Raw genomic sequence first — 15,537 nt, 5'->3', positions numbered from 1 at the left:
GGACCCTGGGATCACGACCTGAGCCAAAGGTAGAGGTTTTAAACCCACTGAGCCACCCAGGTGCCCCTAGAGTTTTTTTTTTTAATCCAAATAATTATGGACATATTTTGAAGGATTCTAGGTATACACTTCCTAACCTGCATGAAGAAAAAAAGAGAAGGTGAGATAATTAGTTGGGTTTTTGTTTGTTTGTTTCCTTGGTTAGGAGTTATTTTGTTGTGGTTGTTTGCTTGGATTTGTTTGTTTCAAGTAATAAAAACAATTATAATTGAAACAGACAAGAAGGAAATTATTGCAAGTTTATGGAGTAGTTCTTAGAACTGAAGGAATAGCTGAAGAGGCAAGCCCAGGAAGGCAGGATCCCAAGCAGATCCTTGGATGCAGGTAGTAGATTTTATATAATTATCTTGTAAGGAAGCCCTACTGTGGTTAATCAGCTCCAACATTTTCCATCCTTACCCTTCTACTCAAGTTTCCAAGTCCCAGAGTCAGAGTTTGAATGATCTGGATTCTCTGCCCAATATGGTTTAGGAAAGGGGGAAATAACATTCTCTGCAGTCCCAAAGATTGTATAGAGGAGGGGAGAGGTAATATCCCAAAAGGAAGTTAGGGTGTTATTATCAGAAGAAGGAAGATTGATCCAGACACTGTAAACTAACAAATACCTGCTATAGGATCCTTTAAATATAATAATATGCTCATAGAGTAACCTTTTGTAAAAAGTGTGACTCCATGAACTATTGAAAGACCATGTTTAGGGTGCCTGGGTGGCTCAGTGGGTTAAAGCCGCTGCCTTCAACTCAGGTCATGATCTCGGGGTCCTAGGATTGAGTCCCGCATCGGGCTCTCTGCCTCTCTCTCTCTCTCTCTCTCTCTCTCTCTGCCTCTCTCTCTCTCTCTCTCTGCCTGCCTCTCTATCTACTTGTGATCTCTCTCTGTCAAATAAATAAATAAAATCTTAGAAAAAAAAAGAAAGACCATGTTTAAATTCATTAGAAATTGTATATTATATATTTATCCAAAATTTGTTAATAATGAGTTATGTTTTGAACTTAGAGGAGATTGTGTGTGTGTTTGTTGTTAGAAATGGTAATAATTTGCATAGACGTAAGAAGGATTTATTATTCCGAAAGAATTTCAGCAATGGTGAGAGCTCGGATTCTTGACTGCAACAGAGAGTAATAACATAATAGCAAACACTTACATAGTGCTTTCTCTGGTCTAGCCACTATCAAAAGCACTTTACAAATTTTATTATAATGGGGAAGAAGTCACAATGAATGACAATTGCTTATTTTCTTTAAATATTTCTAACTTTAATCCACTTAATTTGTCCATGATTCATTTCTTGGAGGCTGGTCTGCACTGCTCTGAAGATCCCTAAGTGGATCGAAAATTCTGTTTCTTTATGTGGATGAAAAGTCTTACCATTTCAGGAATCTGCTCATTGTGCACCCACACAACAAATAGAGAAGAGGTGTACCACACAACGATTGGCAAACATGTTTCCTCAAGACCTCCTGAGGCCATAGGGAATCTCTCTTCCAGCTCCACATACCTGCTACTGTGAGCCAGAGAGGTGGGTTGAAGAATCAGGGGGTGGCTGCTATCTAGAAGTGAAGTCCAAAGGGGCAAGTTAAAGTCCAACTGTCCTCTTCTGTCTTGTAAGTTTCAAGCAGGTATTGAATTCTGTTCTAAATATACCCATTTCTTTCAGTGTAAAATAAGGATTCAACACACGCGCATGCACACTCACAGACCAAAAACTTAGAAGCCTCTTAATTCACTTTGGTTTCACATTTTTTCTCCCTAATACCTTGAAGCATATTTATGATGTGAGTATCACACTTGAACCTCTTCTGTTCCAGGCTCCCTTCTGTTCTCTAACTCTGAGTGGAGTATTCCTAAGGCGTGACACTGAGGGTAGTCTCTTAATGGAAAGCAGAATTGTATGCACACCAAGTCCCATCAAGTTACGTTTTTACAAAAGATTTTGTTAATTATTAATGCTAATGTCTTTATATTCTTTCATGGTACTTGAGACTATCAAAAATAATTGAGAAGTTTTCATTATACTATTTATGTTTATAATTTGCTTTATGCTATAAATTTATTGCTCTCTCTAGTGAGAACTAAAGTAACATGGCTATGGGTGCTTTAACAATAGGTTGTATCAATTAACAGTTCAAGATGTGTTGGGTATCCAACTGAATTTTAGTTATGAGAAGTAAGTTTAAAGGTTCCTGTCAAGGGGATGTCAATTAGGCTCCAAGAGGCAAACTTTCCTGACAGTTTCTGTACAAAGCAGGGGTTACTGAGTAACTGCCCCTACTGTTCAGAAATTGACCTCGACAGCAATGAAAAGCTGAGAGGAGAGGTGTGCAGAGAGTTAACAAAAAGAACCTCAATACAAAATGTCCAGGAAGCAGAAAAACTGAGAGGCCTGCAGTGAAAGGAACATTGTTTCTTTCCTAGTGACTTTTTTTTTTTTCTCATTTGGCCAGAAAGCGGAGTCATGAAATTAAAGTATACTAGATAGATGCCAACTTTGACACATGAGAAAGGCAAAGCTAGGAGATTTTGCTCATTTAGTGGTAGAAATATCTGTATGCCAACTGTGATGGTAGTTATTTTCTGAAAGTATACATGTTAAATGCATAAAGAAAGCAACTAAGTATCTATTTCTTCATTCACACTTGGCTTATTTTTGCTTATCTAGTTACCTAGCATTTTACCTTGCACAGGGTAGGGACTAGGCAATCCACCCATTTATTCATGCAACATATATAGCATTTATTAAACACCTACTGTATTCTGGTGATGAGGATAAAGCAGTGAAGAAACAAAGGCCTTCATAGCGCTTGCATTCTGGTTATTACATTCTCTAGCTGCAGCCTGGAGCATCAGTGAATATAAAATGTAGTGCTCATGACTCAAACTAGAACCGATGACCTGGGTTTGTTTGAAAGTGTGCTCTGCCACTTCTGAACTGGGTAACCCTGGGCAAGTTTCTTAACCATTAGAAGCCTCAGTTTCTTTATCAATAAAATGGGATTACAATGAGGTTAATACATGTGTGTGTGTGTGTGTGTTAACGTAAGTGCTAAGATCAATGTTTGACAATAGAAAGTATCATATAAGTGTCAGGTATTCTTGTTAAAGGAAATTGCTCAAAATTTAATGCACGGATAAGTAGTCCTCAGTTATAAAGGGTAGAGACCAGAGAAACCAAGACAATAAAACCAGAATTGTCAAATGCACCTAAATAGTCAACTGATGCTTATATTACTTGTTCAAAGAAGATTGTAGAAGGCAAGAAAAAGCATAACTCGATGGTTAAGCTAGTTGCATGTATCTCTGACCCTCAGTGTTTTGGGGGGGGGTTTGTTTTGTTTTGTTTTGTTTTTAGGATTTTATTTATTTGAGAGAGAGCATGAGCAGTGGGAGGGTCAGAGAGAGATGCAGACTTCCCAGTGAGCAGGGACCCGGACCTGGGGCTTAATCCCAGGACCCTGAGATCATGACCTGAACCAAAGGCAGACATTTAACCAACTGAACCACCCAGGCACCCCAGACTTGAGTTTTTTTCATCAAAAGTGATAAAAGACTTTCTTCATAGAGATTCTATGAGGATTAAAGGAAATGATGTGTGCAAAGTGCTCTGCACAGGACCTAGCTGAGAATGAGCATTTACTGAACAGGGGCTCTTTAAGCTGTAATTTATTGCAATGAATTGACATCATTTATTTAGTTATTGCCATTGCATTTCAATTCAAAAAGGACTTAAGGAAACTTTTTCAATGAGAACATTTCTCTCTCTCTCTCTCTCTCTCTCTTTTTTCCTTGTTCTTTTGAGAAAGGAGAGAGAGTGTGAATGAGTGGAGGGAAGGGGCAGAAGGAGAGATAAAGAGGGAGATAGAGAATCTTAAGGGGGCTCCAGACACAGTGTGGAGCTCAACACAGGGCTCAATCTCACAACTCTGAGATCATGACCTGAGCTGAAATCATGACCTTACCAGACTGAGCCACCCCGGCACCCTATCAATGAAAACATTTCTAAATACCATTAAACATTGGCCTTACAGGAGAAAAACACTTCATTGCTCAGTCAAATCATGTATATTCAAGGTTAGTATTATTACTCCATTTAAAAAGAGATCTTTCCAGTAACTTTTCTTGGAGTCTAGAAATAGATTGTCCAACCAGTCAAATTTATAAAGTAGGATCAAGTGTACATGAACCTACATAAACCTACCCTTGAATTGTGTCATAATATATTTTAATTCTCTTTATTGCTCAGTGTTTGTATCTGTGCTCATAAGTGAAATAGACCTTTTAAACTTTTTATATTTCCTTTTAGTAACAGGTTAATAATTGACTTCATACAATGAGTTAAGATTTTTTTTGTTTTCTAGATTTTTAAAAAATGACAATAGTATTCTCTATTTATTGAACAATTGATATCACTCCTACAAAGCCACCTAAGTCTACTGTTTGTTTTCAATTATCATTTATCAATTCCACTTCATTAACTGCTATTTGTTTAATAAGAACTTCTCATTAAAATTGGTGTTTTTCTATTTGTACAGATATATAACCATCCATTTCATCAGTTTTCAAATTCATGAAAATAAAATTACTCCATATAGTCATTTCTTATTTTTTTCTGTTGCATAATCATTTGCTCTTTTCTTTATATTTAAATTGAATTTCTTTAAAAAAATTAATTTCCTTTTTTCATGATTATTCTTGTGTGAAGTTTGTCTCTGGATTTTTTTTAGTTTTATTGAGTTATAATTCACATGTAACATTATATTAGCAGTACAACATAATGATTTGATATATGTCTATATTATAAAATGATTACTACTATAAGTTTAGTTAATTCACCATTTCACATAGTTACATGCGGTATTATCAGTCTTCTCAAATTTCTGCTCTCAATTTCAATGACTTCAATCCTTATCTTAATTTTTTACTTCTTATTTCTTTAGCTTTGACCCATTGTTCTCTGTCCAGCATGTTCAGTTGGCAATTTTGTTAACTAATTTCCTCCAAACTGTGCAAACCTGTAAATTTCCTTTAAATAAAGTACTGTTTTAGCCACATTCCACAAAATCTGACATGTCATTTAGTTCTAAACAGCTAATATTTCTTTCATATTCCTTTCTATTTTCTCCATAGCTCAGGAGTTAACTAATAGTTTCTGAACATATTTGGTAGATACTTTTTTTATTTTCCTTTTGTTATTGACTGGATGGGGCTGAAGCTAAATTTGATGGTAAGTCTCAGTCCTTGATTCCAATAATTCTCTTCCAGGAGTGCTCCAGGATATAATATCCAGAATCTTTGGATTCATAAAATCAAGGGAACTACATAGGATATGTCATATGCTTTAAGAAAAGCTGCATAACAGCAAAAAAAAAAAAAGTGATTTTTTTTTAAATGTTCACATAAATTTAGGTAATTAAATAAAGAACAATTTCTCCCTTTTTTTCTGGAAGGAAACTGCTCATGTTTGTACACTAGCTTTTGATTAAGATTTCAAAATATTTTAATGAGTCTGAAATGATAGACCACAGTATTTTGGTGAGAAGAATCATGAATTTCAGAGTATCGGTAAGAATTTGATCAAAAGACAGTTTTGCAAACATATTACATATTTTGTGTTCCTATCCATAAGAAGACATGAATGTCAAAGAGGAAAAACCTTGAAGACTCTTACATTTAAAAAAATATCAAAAAGCCTTAATTCATCTTTTTAGCTGCAATCTGCTGTAATTCACAAGATCAATATTGTCCTCCATGAAACACAATTCTTTTCTTTTGAGAGTCCATTTATTTTTATTATACTAATATCATTTTAATGCTAAGAGAAACCTTTTTTAATGCCCTGATACCACATGAGAATGTTTTTCTAATGTCACTATAGCATTTTATTATCACAACCTAGTAGATCTTGAGTGTACTAACAGATTATTAAAAGTAAATAAGAAAAATTGCAGAAGAAAAATATTAAAAATTAAACAAGAGATTTTAATTTCTCAAATTTTGTACCTGTGTACTTACTTAAAAGCAAAACAAAACAAATAACAGATATCAAACCAAGAGCTGCCATTGCTTATAAGAGATCCCTTGTGATGCATTTTTGGCAGTGAAGATGAGCTCATATCAAAAAACCAAAACAAAAGTTTTTCTTTAAGAATTTTGGTCTTTGGGGCACCTGGGTGGCTCAGTGGGTTAAGCCTCTGCCTTTGGCTCAGGTCGTGATCTCAGGGTCCTGGGATCAAGCCCCGCATCGGGCTCGCTGCTCGGCACGGAGCCTGCTTCCTTCTCTCTCTCTGCCTGCCTCTCTGCCTTCTTGTGATCTCTGTCTGTCAAATAAATAAATAAAATCTTAAAAAAAAAAAAATCTTGGTCTTCTGCTGAATTCCATCTGAATTGCAAAGTTATATTACAATCTCAAAAATGCACTAGTAAATAATTATAGTAATTATGTATAATTAATAATAGTCATATAAACTAAGGAATGTTCTCAGATCTGATGTGGCTTCAAAGTATAAAAAATTTTAGTCATAGCCTTGGTGATGCCAGTCTTTGTTCCAGGTTTCTAGAAACAAATAAAATAACAGGTAAGGATGGCATTGAAAACAAATGTAACCCGGATTCAAGATAGGCAGACTTAGAACAAATTCTGACTCATTATTTATGGAGTTAAAGGGAAAGTGCCTTTGAAAGGCAGTTTCTTGGCTTAATAAAAGCTCCGTTTCTCTAATGGTTTAGTAACACTAAAAAAGGAAAATACAACTGATTTTGTGATTAAGTGTATTTTGAAATACATCACCCATTAACCTCAAATTGTATTTATGATTAGCTTTTCATCACTACCTCTACCTACCTCCATCTTTCTCTTTCACAGAAAAAATTATGACATCAGCATCCAAAGGAATTCTCCGCCCATTTTTAATCGTCTGCATTATCCTGGGCTGCTTCATGGCATGTCTGCTCATTTACATCAAGCCTACCAATAGCTGGATCTTCAGTCCAATGGAGTCAGCCAGCTCAGTGCTGAAAATGAAAAACTTCTTCTCTACCAAAACTGATTATTTTAATGAAACTACTATCCTGATTTGGGTGTGGCCATTTGGACAGACCTTTGACCTTACATCTTGCCAAGCAATGTTCAACATCCAGGGATGCCATCTCACAACAGACCGTTCTCTGTACAACAAATCTCACGCAGTTCTGATCCATCACCGAGACATCAGTTGGGATCTGACTAACTTACCTCAGCAGGCTAGGCCACCCTTCCAGAAATGGATTTGGATGAATTTAGAATCACCAACTCACACGCCCCAAAAAAGTGGCATTGAGCACCTGTTCAACTTGACTCTGACTTACCGCCGCGACTCAGATATCCAAGTGCCTTACGGCTTCTTGACGGTGAGCACAAACCCCTTCGTGTTTGAAGTGCCAAGCAAAGAGAAGTTAGTGTGCTGGGTTGTAAGTAACTGGAACCCTGAGCACGCCAGGGTCAAGTATTACAATGAGCTAAGCAAAAGCATTGAAATCCATACCTATGGGCAAGCATTTGGAGAGTATGTGAATGATAAAAATTTGATTCCTACCATATCTACTTGCAAATTCTATCTTTCTTTTGAAAACTCAATCCACAAAGATTACATCACAGAAAAGCTCTATAATGCTTTTTTAGCTGGCTCTGTACCTGTTGTTCTGGGGCCATCTAGGGAAAATTATGAGAATTATATTCCAGCAGATTCATTCATTCATGTGGAAGATTATAACTCTCCCAGTGAGCTAGCCAAGTATCTGAAAGAAGTTGACAAAAACAATAAGTTATACCTTAGTTACTTTAACTGGAGGAAGGATTTCACAGTGAATCTCCCACGATTTTGGGAATCACATGCATGCTTGGCTTGTGATCACGTGAAAAGGCATCAAGAATATAAATCTGTTGGTAATTTAGAGAAATGGTTTTGGAATTAAAGTTTTCCATCATTTGCACACTTGGAAAAATTATTTTGATGAGCTATCATCCAAGTTTTAAGGATAAGAAGAGAGACAGCATTCTGCTTTTGTGTCACAATTTATTTTTATCACTCTCTCGGGTAATGTGTACACTTTGATGGAGATTTCTGAGAGCTCAGCACTAGCAATCACTCCCTTTGGTTTTAAATTATCCTGTATATACCTAATTATGTGCACTGAAAATTAATTTATTCTTTGCTACCATTTGTAAACATTGTTTTTCACATTTTGGTAGTTGTTTGTAATGTACATTCGTGATATGATTGTTGTTCTACGTTGGTCAGCTGTTTAAGCTATTCAGGAGATGACAATGCACATCTTAAAATATGAAATATTCTCACTAAATACCATGATCTCTAGTTCCAAGTTTGCCTAATATAACAAAGGAAAGGTATTTGTAACTGAGTTCTAACCTCTTTGACTTCAAAGTGAACAAAGTGTGTAACTGTCTCTATTAGATACACTTTTTACCTGCTTACCACATTCTTTGTGAAGGGAGAATTATTCGTGTAGTGAATAAAAAAGATAGTGAAGCTGAACTGTTTTTTTCAGGAAGGTATTAGACTTTTCATTTATTTTCATTAAGCAGTCTTGCAAATGCAGCCACTTGTTCTCAAGCTCTTAAATTAAATTATTCAAGTATTTCTAAATATCCAATTTGGGGGGATTTGTAGAACTTGGGAAATAATCCTGACAATACTTAAGAATATCTAGGATAGTTCTCTTCCCAAACCTTACACTTACTATTATAATAAAACAAATAATTTCCTCAAATAACAAAGGAAAAGAATGTGTATAGAAACATATCATATTTACAAGTGGTGCATTTATATATAATGTTGAATAACACAAAAATTTAAAATATTTTTCCAAGCCCCAATATTTAAAAGTTTCATTTTACCATGTGGACAAATAAATAGACAAAACATTTTAAAGGTTTGCTCTCACATTACAAGAACCTAAATAAAATTATCATTAAGGTGTTATGCAGAAGATATTAAACATAATAAAGTGGGGATCTATAGAAAATACACAATTCTAACCCAGAGTACGATCTCAATGTACATTTATTGAATGAACAAATGAATGTCATTGAAAATCATGGGAAAATTTTTGTTTGCTTCAAGAAAGTGACAGTTCTAGCATAGAAATATTAACTGGAGATGATGTTTTCTATTTCATTTTCATAATTATTCATATATAGCACATATGACCATGGCCCTCAGAGCTTTACAGAACCAAAATAAACTTGCCATTACACTAAGTTCTTGGAAAATTCATCCCTGAACCTGCAGTTGTACACAACAATTTTCCTCTGTAAGGTTACAAGCTGGATATAAGCAGAGATTAGTAGGTGGAAAAAAGATGGGATGTTAATTAAGGATTCTTCAAGAAAAACATGTCCCAAAAGAATCTTTCATGACTATTCCATTCAGGCCAAAAACCCATCAAAAGAACTGGAGTCTTCTGATGACATCTTTTGGATCGAATCCTGACGTATTCTAATAGTCCTGTTACATGTTAACATTAGTAGAATACAAATCCACCATCCTCTACATCAAATGGAAGTTAGAGACACACCTGAGTTCAGTAAGTAGGACATATGTCCATTGCCCCAGACTGCCTTGTGTGGGAATGAGCTCTCTGGAACTCTAAGAGGAGTAGAGCTGAGGAAGATTCTGGCATGAGAGGGAGGACTGTTTGGTCCTCAGGTTCATTTCTTTACCCATGTCAAACAGGGATGTTGTGTCAGGCAATGCCCTAGCCAGAGATAAAGACAAACAAGTTACTGTCACTGCCCTACAGGAGCTTACAGTTAAGTGGAGAGATACATGAAAGCTCTCTTTGAGTCTGTGTTAATGCACGTACTCCTCTCAATGGAGTTTATATGAGGCACTGTTGATTTAATGAAAATAAGATAGCATATTTCCTTAGTTGCTCAGGGATTTGATGTATTTCTGAGCTGCAAACTTTGTTCACTCATTTGACCTGATGTAGGTTCCCTCCATATTATGTCTTCTAACACATTACATCAAGAAGTGGTGTGTCTGTGTGGATGCCCTCATAGATAAAGACAAATCTCACCTATGTTTATTTCATCAGGTTAAAAAGTCTAATTCATACATTTACACAGACTTTGTCATCCTTTTGTCATTCTACAAAAAGTGTAGGGTTCTAAACAGGTTGCACGGCTAACATGTTTAGAAAGCACCTGCTTTCCTCAAAAGCAGCGAAGCATTCAGTGTCTTGACAACCCATCTTGGATGTGGTTGGCGCTCATGATTTCAAAGTACTAAGAAACCTGGGGGCATCACCTCTCTTGCCAAATATGAATTTGATCTCTTTTTTAGACTGAGTATAATCACATGCTGATAATATGACTCAAGCCAAGGCAATAATACTATGTCACTAACTGACACATCTATCTATTGAAAACCCATTACCAGGTCCCAGAAGAATAACTTTTCTGAATCTGAAGTGCCAAAATGAATGAGTCAACTTAGCCCATCAGTTCTGGGAGTATTTATTTGTAAGTTTTAGGGCTAGATGGTATTATAGGAATGTTTACAAACCAATCCCTTGATTCTACTTATGGATTAACCAGATCCAGAGATAACATTTATTCAAGAAATATGTACACACACACACACACACACACACACACACACACACACACACAGCTAGTGACATATCCAAGACTGGAATGTAAGGGTGCCCTATCTCTCAATGCTATGTTATTTTTCATTGTATTCTCATCTAGCCATAGAAGTATGTCTCAATTCATAAAAATGTGAATGCCTTATTGGTCTAATTAAGGTCTATGGAATGGTACACTCTATGTGGAAGCACTTTGACTTTTGAAAAAAGTATATAGTAAGTAAAACATCAAACTTGTTAGCATTCTTTCTGTTTTAAATATTTTAGGAGATGAGCTTTAGCAGAAGGAAATGGATTTTGACTACATTTTAAGTGAAATGTGCCCCTCAAAGATGGTGTATGGTTCTGCGGCACTCCATTAATAAATACCATGGATTGCAATTCTTTTAAAGGATATCTCCTGGTGAAAAATACGGATTCAACAAAATTAGCTTGCTTTTGGTTATAAAAACAAATAATTATGCCAGGGGATAAACTGTGGATATAAAAACAGATAGACCACTTAAAAAATTTTGTTCCAAATTATAAAAAATCTTCAATGGTCTGAATATTAAATGTTAATTATTATAGGCCTTACTAGTAAGAATATAAAAATATTATTATAGGTCTTCTTTGTAAGAATATATACTGAATTCTCCATATCCAACAGTATTAAACTCCTAAAAAAAAAAAAAAAGACATGACAGTCATATTATATGACAGCCATAAATTTTAAAAGTAGAGACTGGAAAAAAATTATCTTAGTGGGAAACCAATATCAGCTTAAAATTTTGTGCTTACTACATGTCTTGCCTAGAATGTGCAGAAATGCCTTCTGTTGTGAGGGGTTAGAAATCTCAGAGCACTTGATGTATAAAGTGACAGAATATTTAGGAATTATTTGCTGAGGCTTTAAATTCTTGCCTCCAATTGGAGGTTAAATATGGTAAGAATAGGAAATTATACAATTGATATCTTTTTGATTGCCTGTTTTCAAACTAGATTCCATGAGTCTTAAGGTAATGCATTTGCCTTTGTCTAGAAAACATCTTTGTATGAAGTAATGTTACCAAAACAAGGTATAGGTCCTTACATTATGGGTCCTTGTGACATTATGACCTTAACCATACCTTTGAGTTCCCTTGAACTCTGATCTCATTTAAGGGAACTTCTTAACAAATTAATTACAATTGAACTGTTAAATATAAAAACTTCAGGATCTTAAAGATAAGCACAGTGCCTATCACAGAAAGGGATTTCAACAAATATTTGTTCAATGAATAAAGAAATTGCATTGGAGGTCATGCAGAATTTTATTAAAGTGTGATAACAGTTCTAGCTTATTGGTACCAGCTAGAGATTATATTTTATATTTATTTCTTTGGTCAATTTACTGACTGGATGCAAAGGAAGTCTTTATGTCCTTCCAATCTTCCTGCATCCTAGCAACCCAAAAGAAGTAACATTTCAAGAAAGATTTTAAAGGATTTGGAACTTGTTAACATTCTATTCGAATATGAACACCAACTGTTTCTAATAGGAAAGACAATTAGTATTTGAGGAGAATATAAAGTGCGAGTACTGTGAAGGGCACATATTTATTACCAAACTATGCACGGAGGAAAAGGCAGCTTCTTGCCCACCTAACTGCACTCCTTTGTACTGCAAACATCAGTCAGTTAAGATGATATTTTTTTCTAGATGTCTCTCATCTAAAGATTTGGTAGCATTTTGCAAATGGGTAAGCTCAACTACATCCAAATTGTTCTCCCTCTCAGTAATTCATATTGAATGCATCCATATTCATAAACATTATACAGAGCAGTTAACAGAACAAAAATGAGAGAGAGCCTGCTAAGCCAGACAAGGCTAGGCTGGGTTATTGGTTCAACAAACTCATTTTCAGAAATCCAGCTAACCTCTCCGGACCTTGTTGTTTGCAAGGCTCCTTCTGCGGTTGTTACTCTCTCTAAGATCTAAACCCACCATATGCATGTATTTGCAAATGAAATTCCAATGACTATCTCATTTTTTGAAGGTCAGTATTTCAAATGGATGTCCCTCTTACTTCTCTGAATAGACATTTAAAGTGTAAAACAGATTATTTCAACTAATCTGTGGAAAGAACCTAACCCTGGGCTTAGAATATAGCAAGTGCTCAATTAACTGAACTTCTTCCTTTAACTCCTTCCCCTTTGTTCTCTACCTCGCCTTTTGTAATTCATATACTCATGACTCACGGAGATCTTAATTGTCTACAGAAAACCAACCATATAATAAGCATTATTTTAAAATATTATAGATTTTTCTATATCATCCACATTCTTATTACGATAATCTAAAACTTTTTTTTAATCAGTGCAAAAGTTTCAAGGAGGCAGTGGAGACACACTGCAAATCCCCAGATGACAATGAAACAGGGAGCCTCATTTGAGTAAGCGAGATTGAATATATCCAAACAATTTACTTATTCTTAATTCATAGTTACCATATGTTTTTTCATTTGATCTACTTTGAAAATATTGTAAAGAATTAAAAAAAAAATCTCTCCAATGTCAGCTGTCTTTGTCAATGTAACTGAAAAACCTGATTCCTGGATCACCATACCCGGAATCACCAGAGGTATTTATGAATAATACTGATTCCTTGACCCTGCTCAGGCAATTCTCTCCAAACAAGTCCAAAAAAAAAAAAAAAAAAAAAAAAACCATGCTTTTAATACACTTCCTAAGTTAGTCTGTTTCACGCTGTAGTTGATAAACCATCCTAACTTAGCCAGTGGTTCTCAAACACACACATGTCTTTGGAATTTCCCGGGTCAGCTGCATAAGAATCATTTGGGAAAACATTAATAATATGCAGTTTCTGATTCTCTGGGTCTGAGATGGGAGCTGGAATCTGTATTTTAAAAAATTAGCCCAGATAGTTCTGATGTGCTGCCAGGTTTGAGGTCTGTGTCATAACCACCTAAAAAATGGAGTGTATTCTGTTGTTCAACTGATATAAGCTAATGTCTTTAATTCACTTGGGATCATCCTAGATATGTCAGTAAAGTGTTTCTCTACTTTAAGAGCCAAAATATTCTATTTGCCTAATTATTTCATGCATGAGCATGGTGCTGGCTAACTAATCCCTCAATTGGGGGCAGATCATCTACAGTCTCCAAATCTTCTTTTAAGTTGTGGGTGGCTTATAGCAGTATTTCTCAGGCCTAGAAGCATGTATGGATCACCTGGAGAGGGTTTAAAATTGTGGACCCCCAAACTCCATCTCCAGAGATCTGATCTGAATGGTTTGAAATGGGACCCAGAGACCAACAATTGTAAAGACACCTTAGATGACACTAATGTGGGGCCATCTCTGGGAACCAGCAGTCTACACAAAAGACCTGCTCAATTCTTGGCCTGGAGGTATTATTAGGAAAAGAAAAGTTTATATATCTTGAAAAAAAAATCTCTCATTCTCTTTTTGGGTTCTAAATGTATGTTTGTATTTTGCAACACAAAAACTGGACTATCCAATTACTAAGATCCTTTACAGCCATAAAATTTTATGCTTCTGTGATCTGCTAATCCGATGTATATGTTTAAGAGAACCTATTTTCTATGTCCCAAAGCCCTTGCTTGATGGACGGAAAAGTAATTTGTAATTGGCATATAGCAATGAGCTAGCTGTAGCCCCACATGGAGTTTTGGTGACCACAGATTTACAACTGAATCTCAGTTCTGCCACTGCCTAACTGTAGACAGGCTACCTGACTCTTCTTGGCCTCAGATTTTGCATCTATGAAGTGGAGGTAGTAGATTCTTGATGTGTCTGTGTGTGCGTGTGTGTGTGTGTGTGTGTGTGCATGGACAAAAGAAATAACATATAAGTGAATAGATACTGTGTTCAAATTTCCAATCATTTATTATAACAAAATATCACTGTGAGGAATTCAAAACTACTTCCACAATTTCAGTTCTAAACTGAACATGTTAAGCAGACAGCTTTTAAGAATCATTGCAAATTTAAATAAGGCAAAGGAATAATCTTCAGAAGAAAAGAAACAAATAAATATAGTGTGGAAGCATGCATTTACATCTTCTATAATGACTCAGTAATGGAAGGGGGAGTACATAGGCATTATTTGACTTACTAAACACATACACCATTTCTTAAAATAATTGGAACCCAAGCAGGCCTAATTTCCCCTCACTGTTATGAGCAATCAGTAAATTAACAGTCAATTTAGCTTATTATTAGTTGGCATAGCTTATGTCACAGAACGGAATAGAAGCAAGATTCTCAAAGGTGATTTGCTGGTAAAGACAGGAGTTCCTGGGCGCCTGGGTGGCTCAGTGGGTTAAGCCTCTGCCTTCGGCTCAGGTCATGGTCTCAGGGTCCTGGGATCGAGCCCCGCATCGGGCTCTCTGCTTCACAGGAAGTCTGCTTCCTTCCCTCTCTCTCTGCCTGCCTCTCTGCCTACTTGTGATCTCTCTCTCTGTCAAATAAATAAGTAAAATCTTTAAAAAAAAAAAAAAAAAAAAAAGACAGGGGTCCCAAAATATTCAGCAACCTGACTTCATCTACCACTTCAGCTCAGCGGCAGAGTCAGATAAAGACCTAAGTTAAGAAGCAGAATCAAGTCTTCATCTACTTTTCCTAAAGTTAAAAAATTCTAAAAGTCCCTTTAAAATAGGAGAGTATAAGTTCAATAAACATGCATGTATTTGTTTAGTGGTGCAGAAATAAAATAATTCCTAGCCAGACTGTGATTAAGACTGCTCTAATTGCATAATAAATAAAAATTTGACATGAAAAACCTCAACTGTTCATTTGCACACTTTCTAAGTTGTACTTTAGTAAAAC

At 35.7% G+C, this 15,537-nt stretch overlaps 1 protein-coding gene across 1 annotated transcript in view; it reads left to right on the top strand.

Moving 5' to 3' along the window:
* FUT9 (fucosyltransferase 9) overlaps window positions 1–15,071 on the top strand; it is a 203,620-nt gene extending 188,549 nt beyond the window's left edge. Inside the window, exon 4 of the mRNA XM_046004172.1 lies at window positions 6,920–15,071. Coding sequence (XP_045860128.1) covers window positions 6,928–8,007 — 1,080 coding nt within the window. The 5' untranslated portion in view covers window positions 6,920–6,927 and the 3' untranslated portion in view covers window positions 8,008–15,071. The remainder of the gene's footprint in view (window positions 1–6,919) is intronic.
* Window positions 15,072–15,537: the final 466 nt, after the last annotated feature.

This window comes from Meles meles, chromosome 5 (assembly GCF_922984935.1).
Source record: "Meles meles chromosome 5, mMelMel3.1 paternal haplotype, whole genome shotgun sequence".
Taxonomy (NCBI): Eukaryota; Metazoa; Chordata; class Mammalia; order Carnivora; family Mustelidae; genus Meles; species Meles meles.
This window is presented reverse-complemented; position numbering and strand designations above follow the sequence as displayed.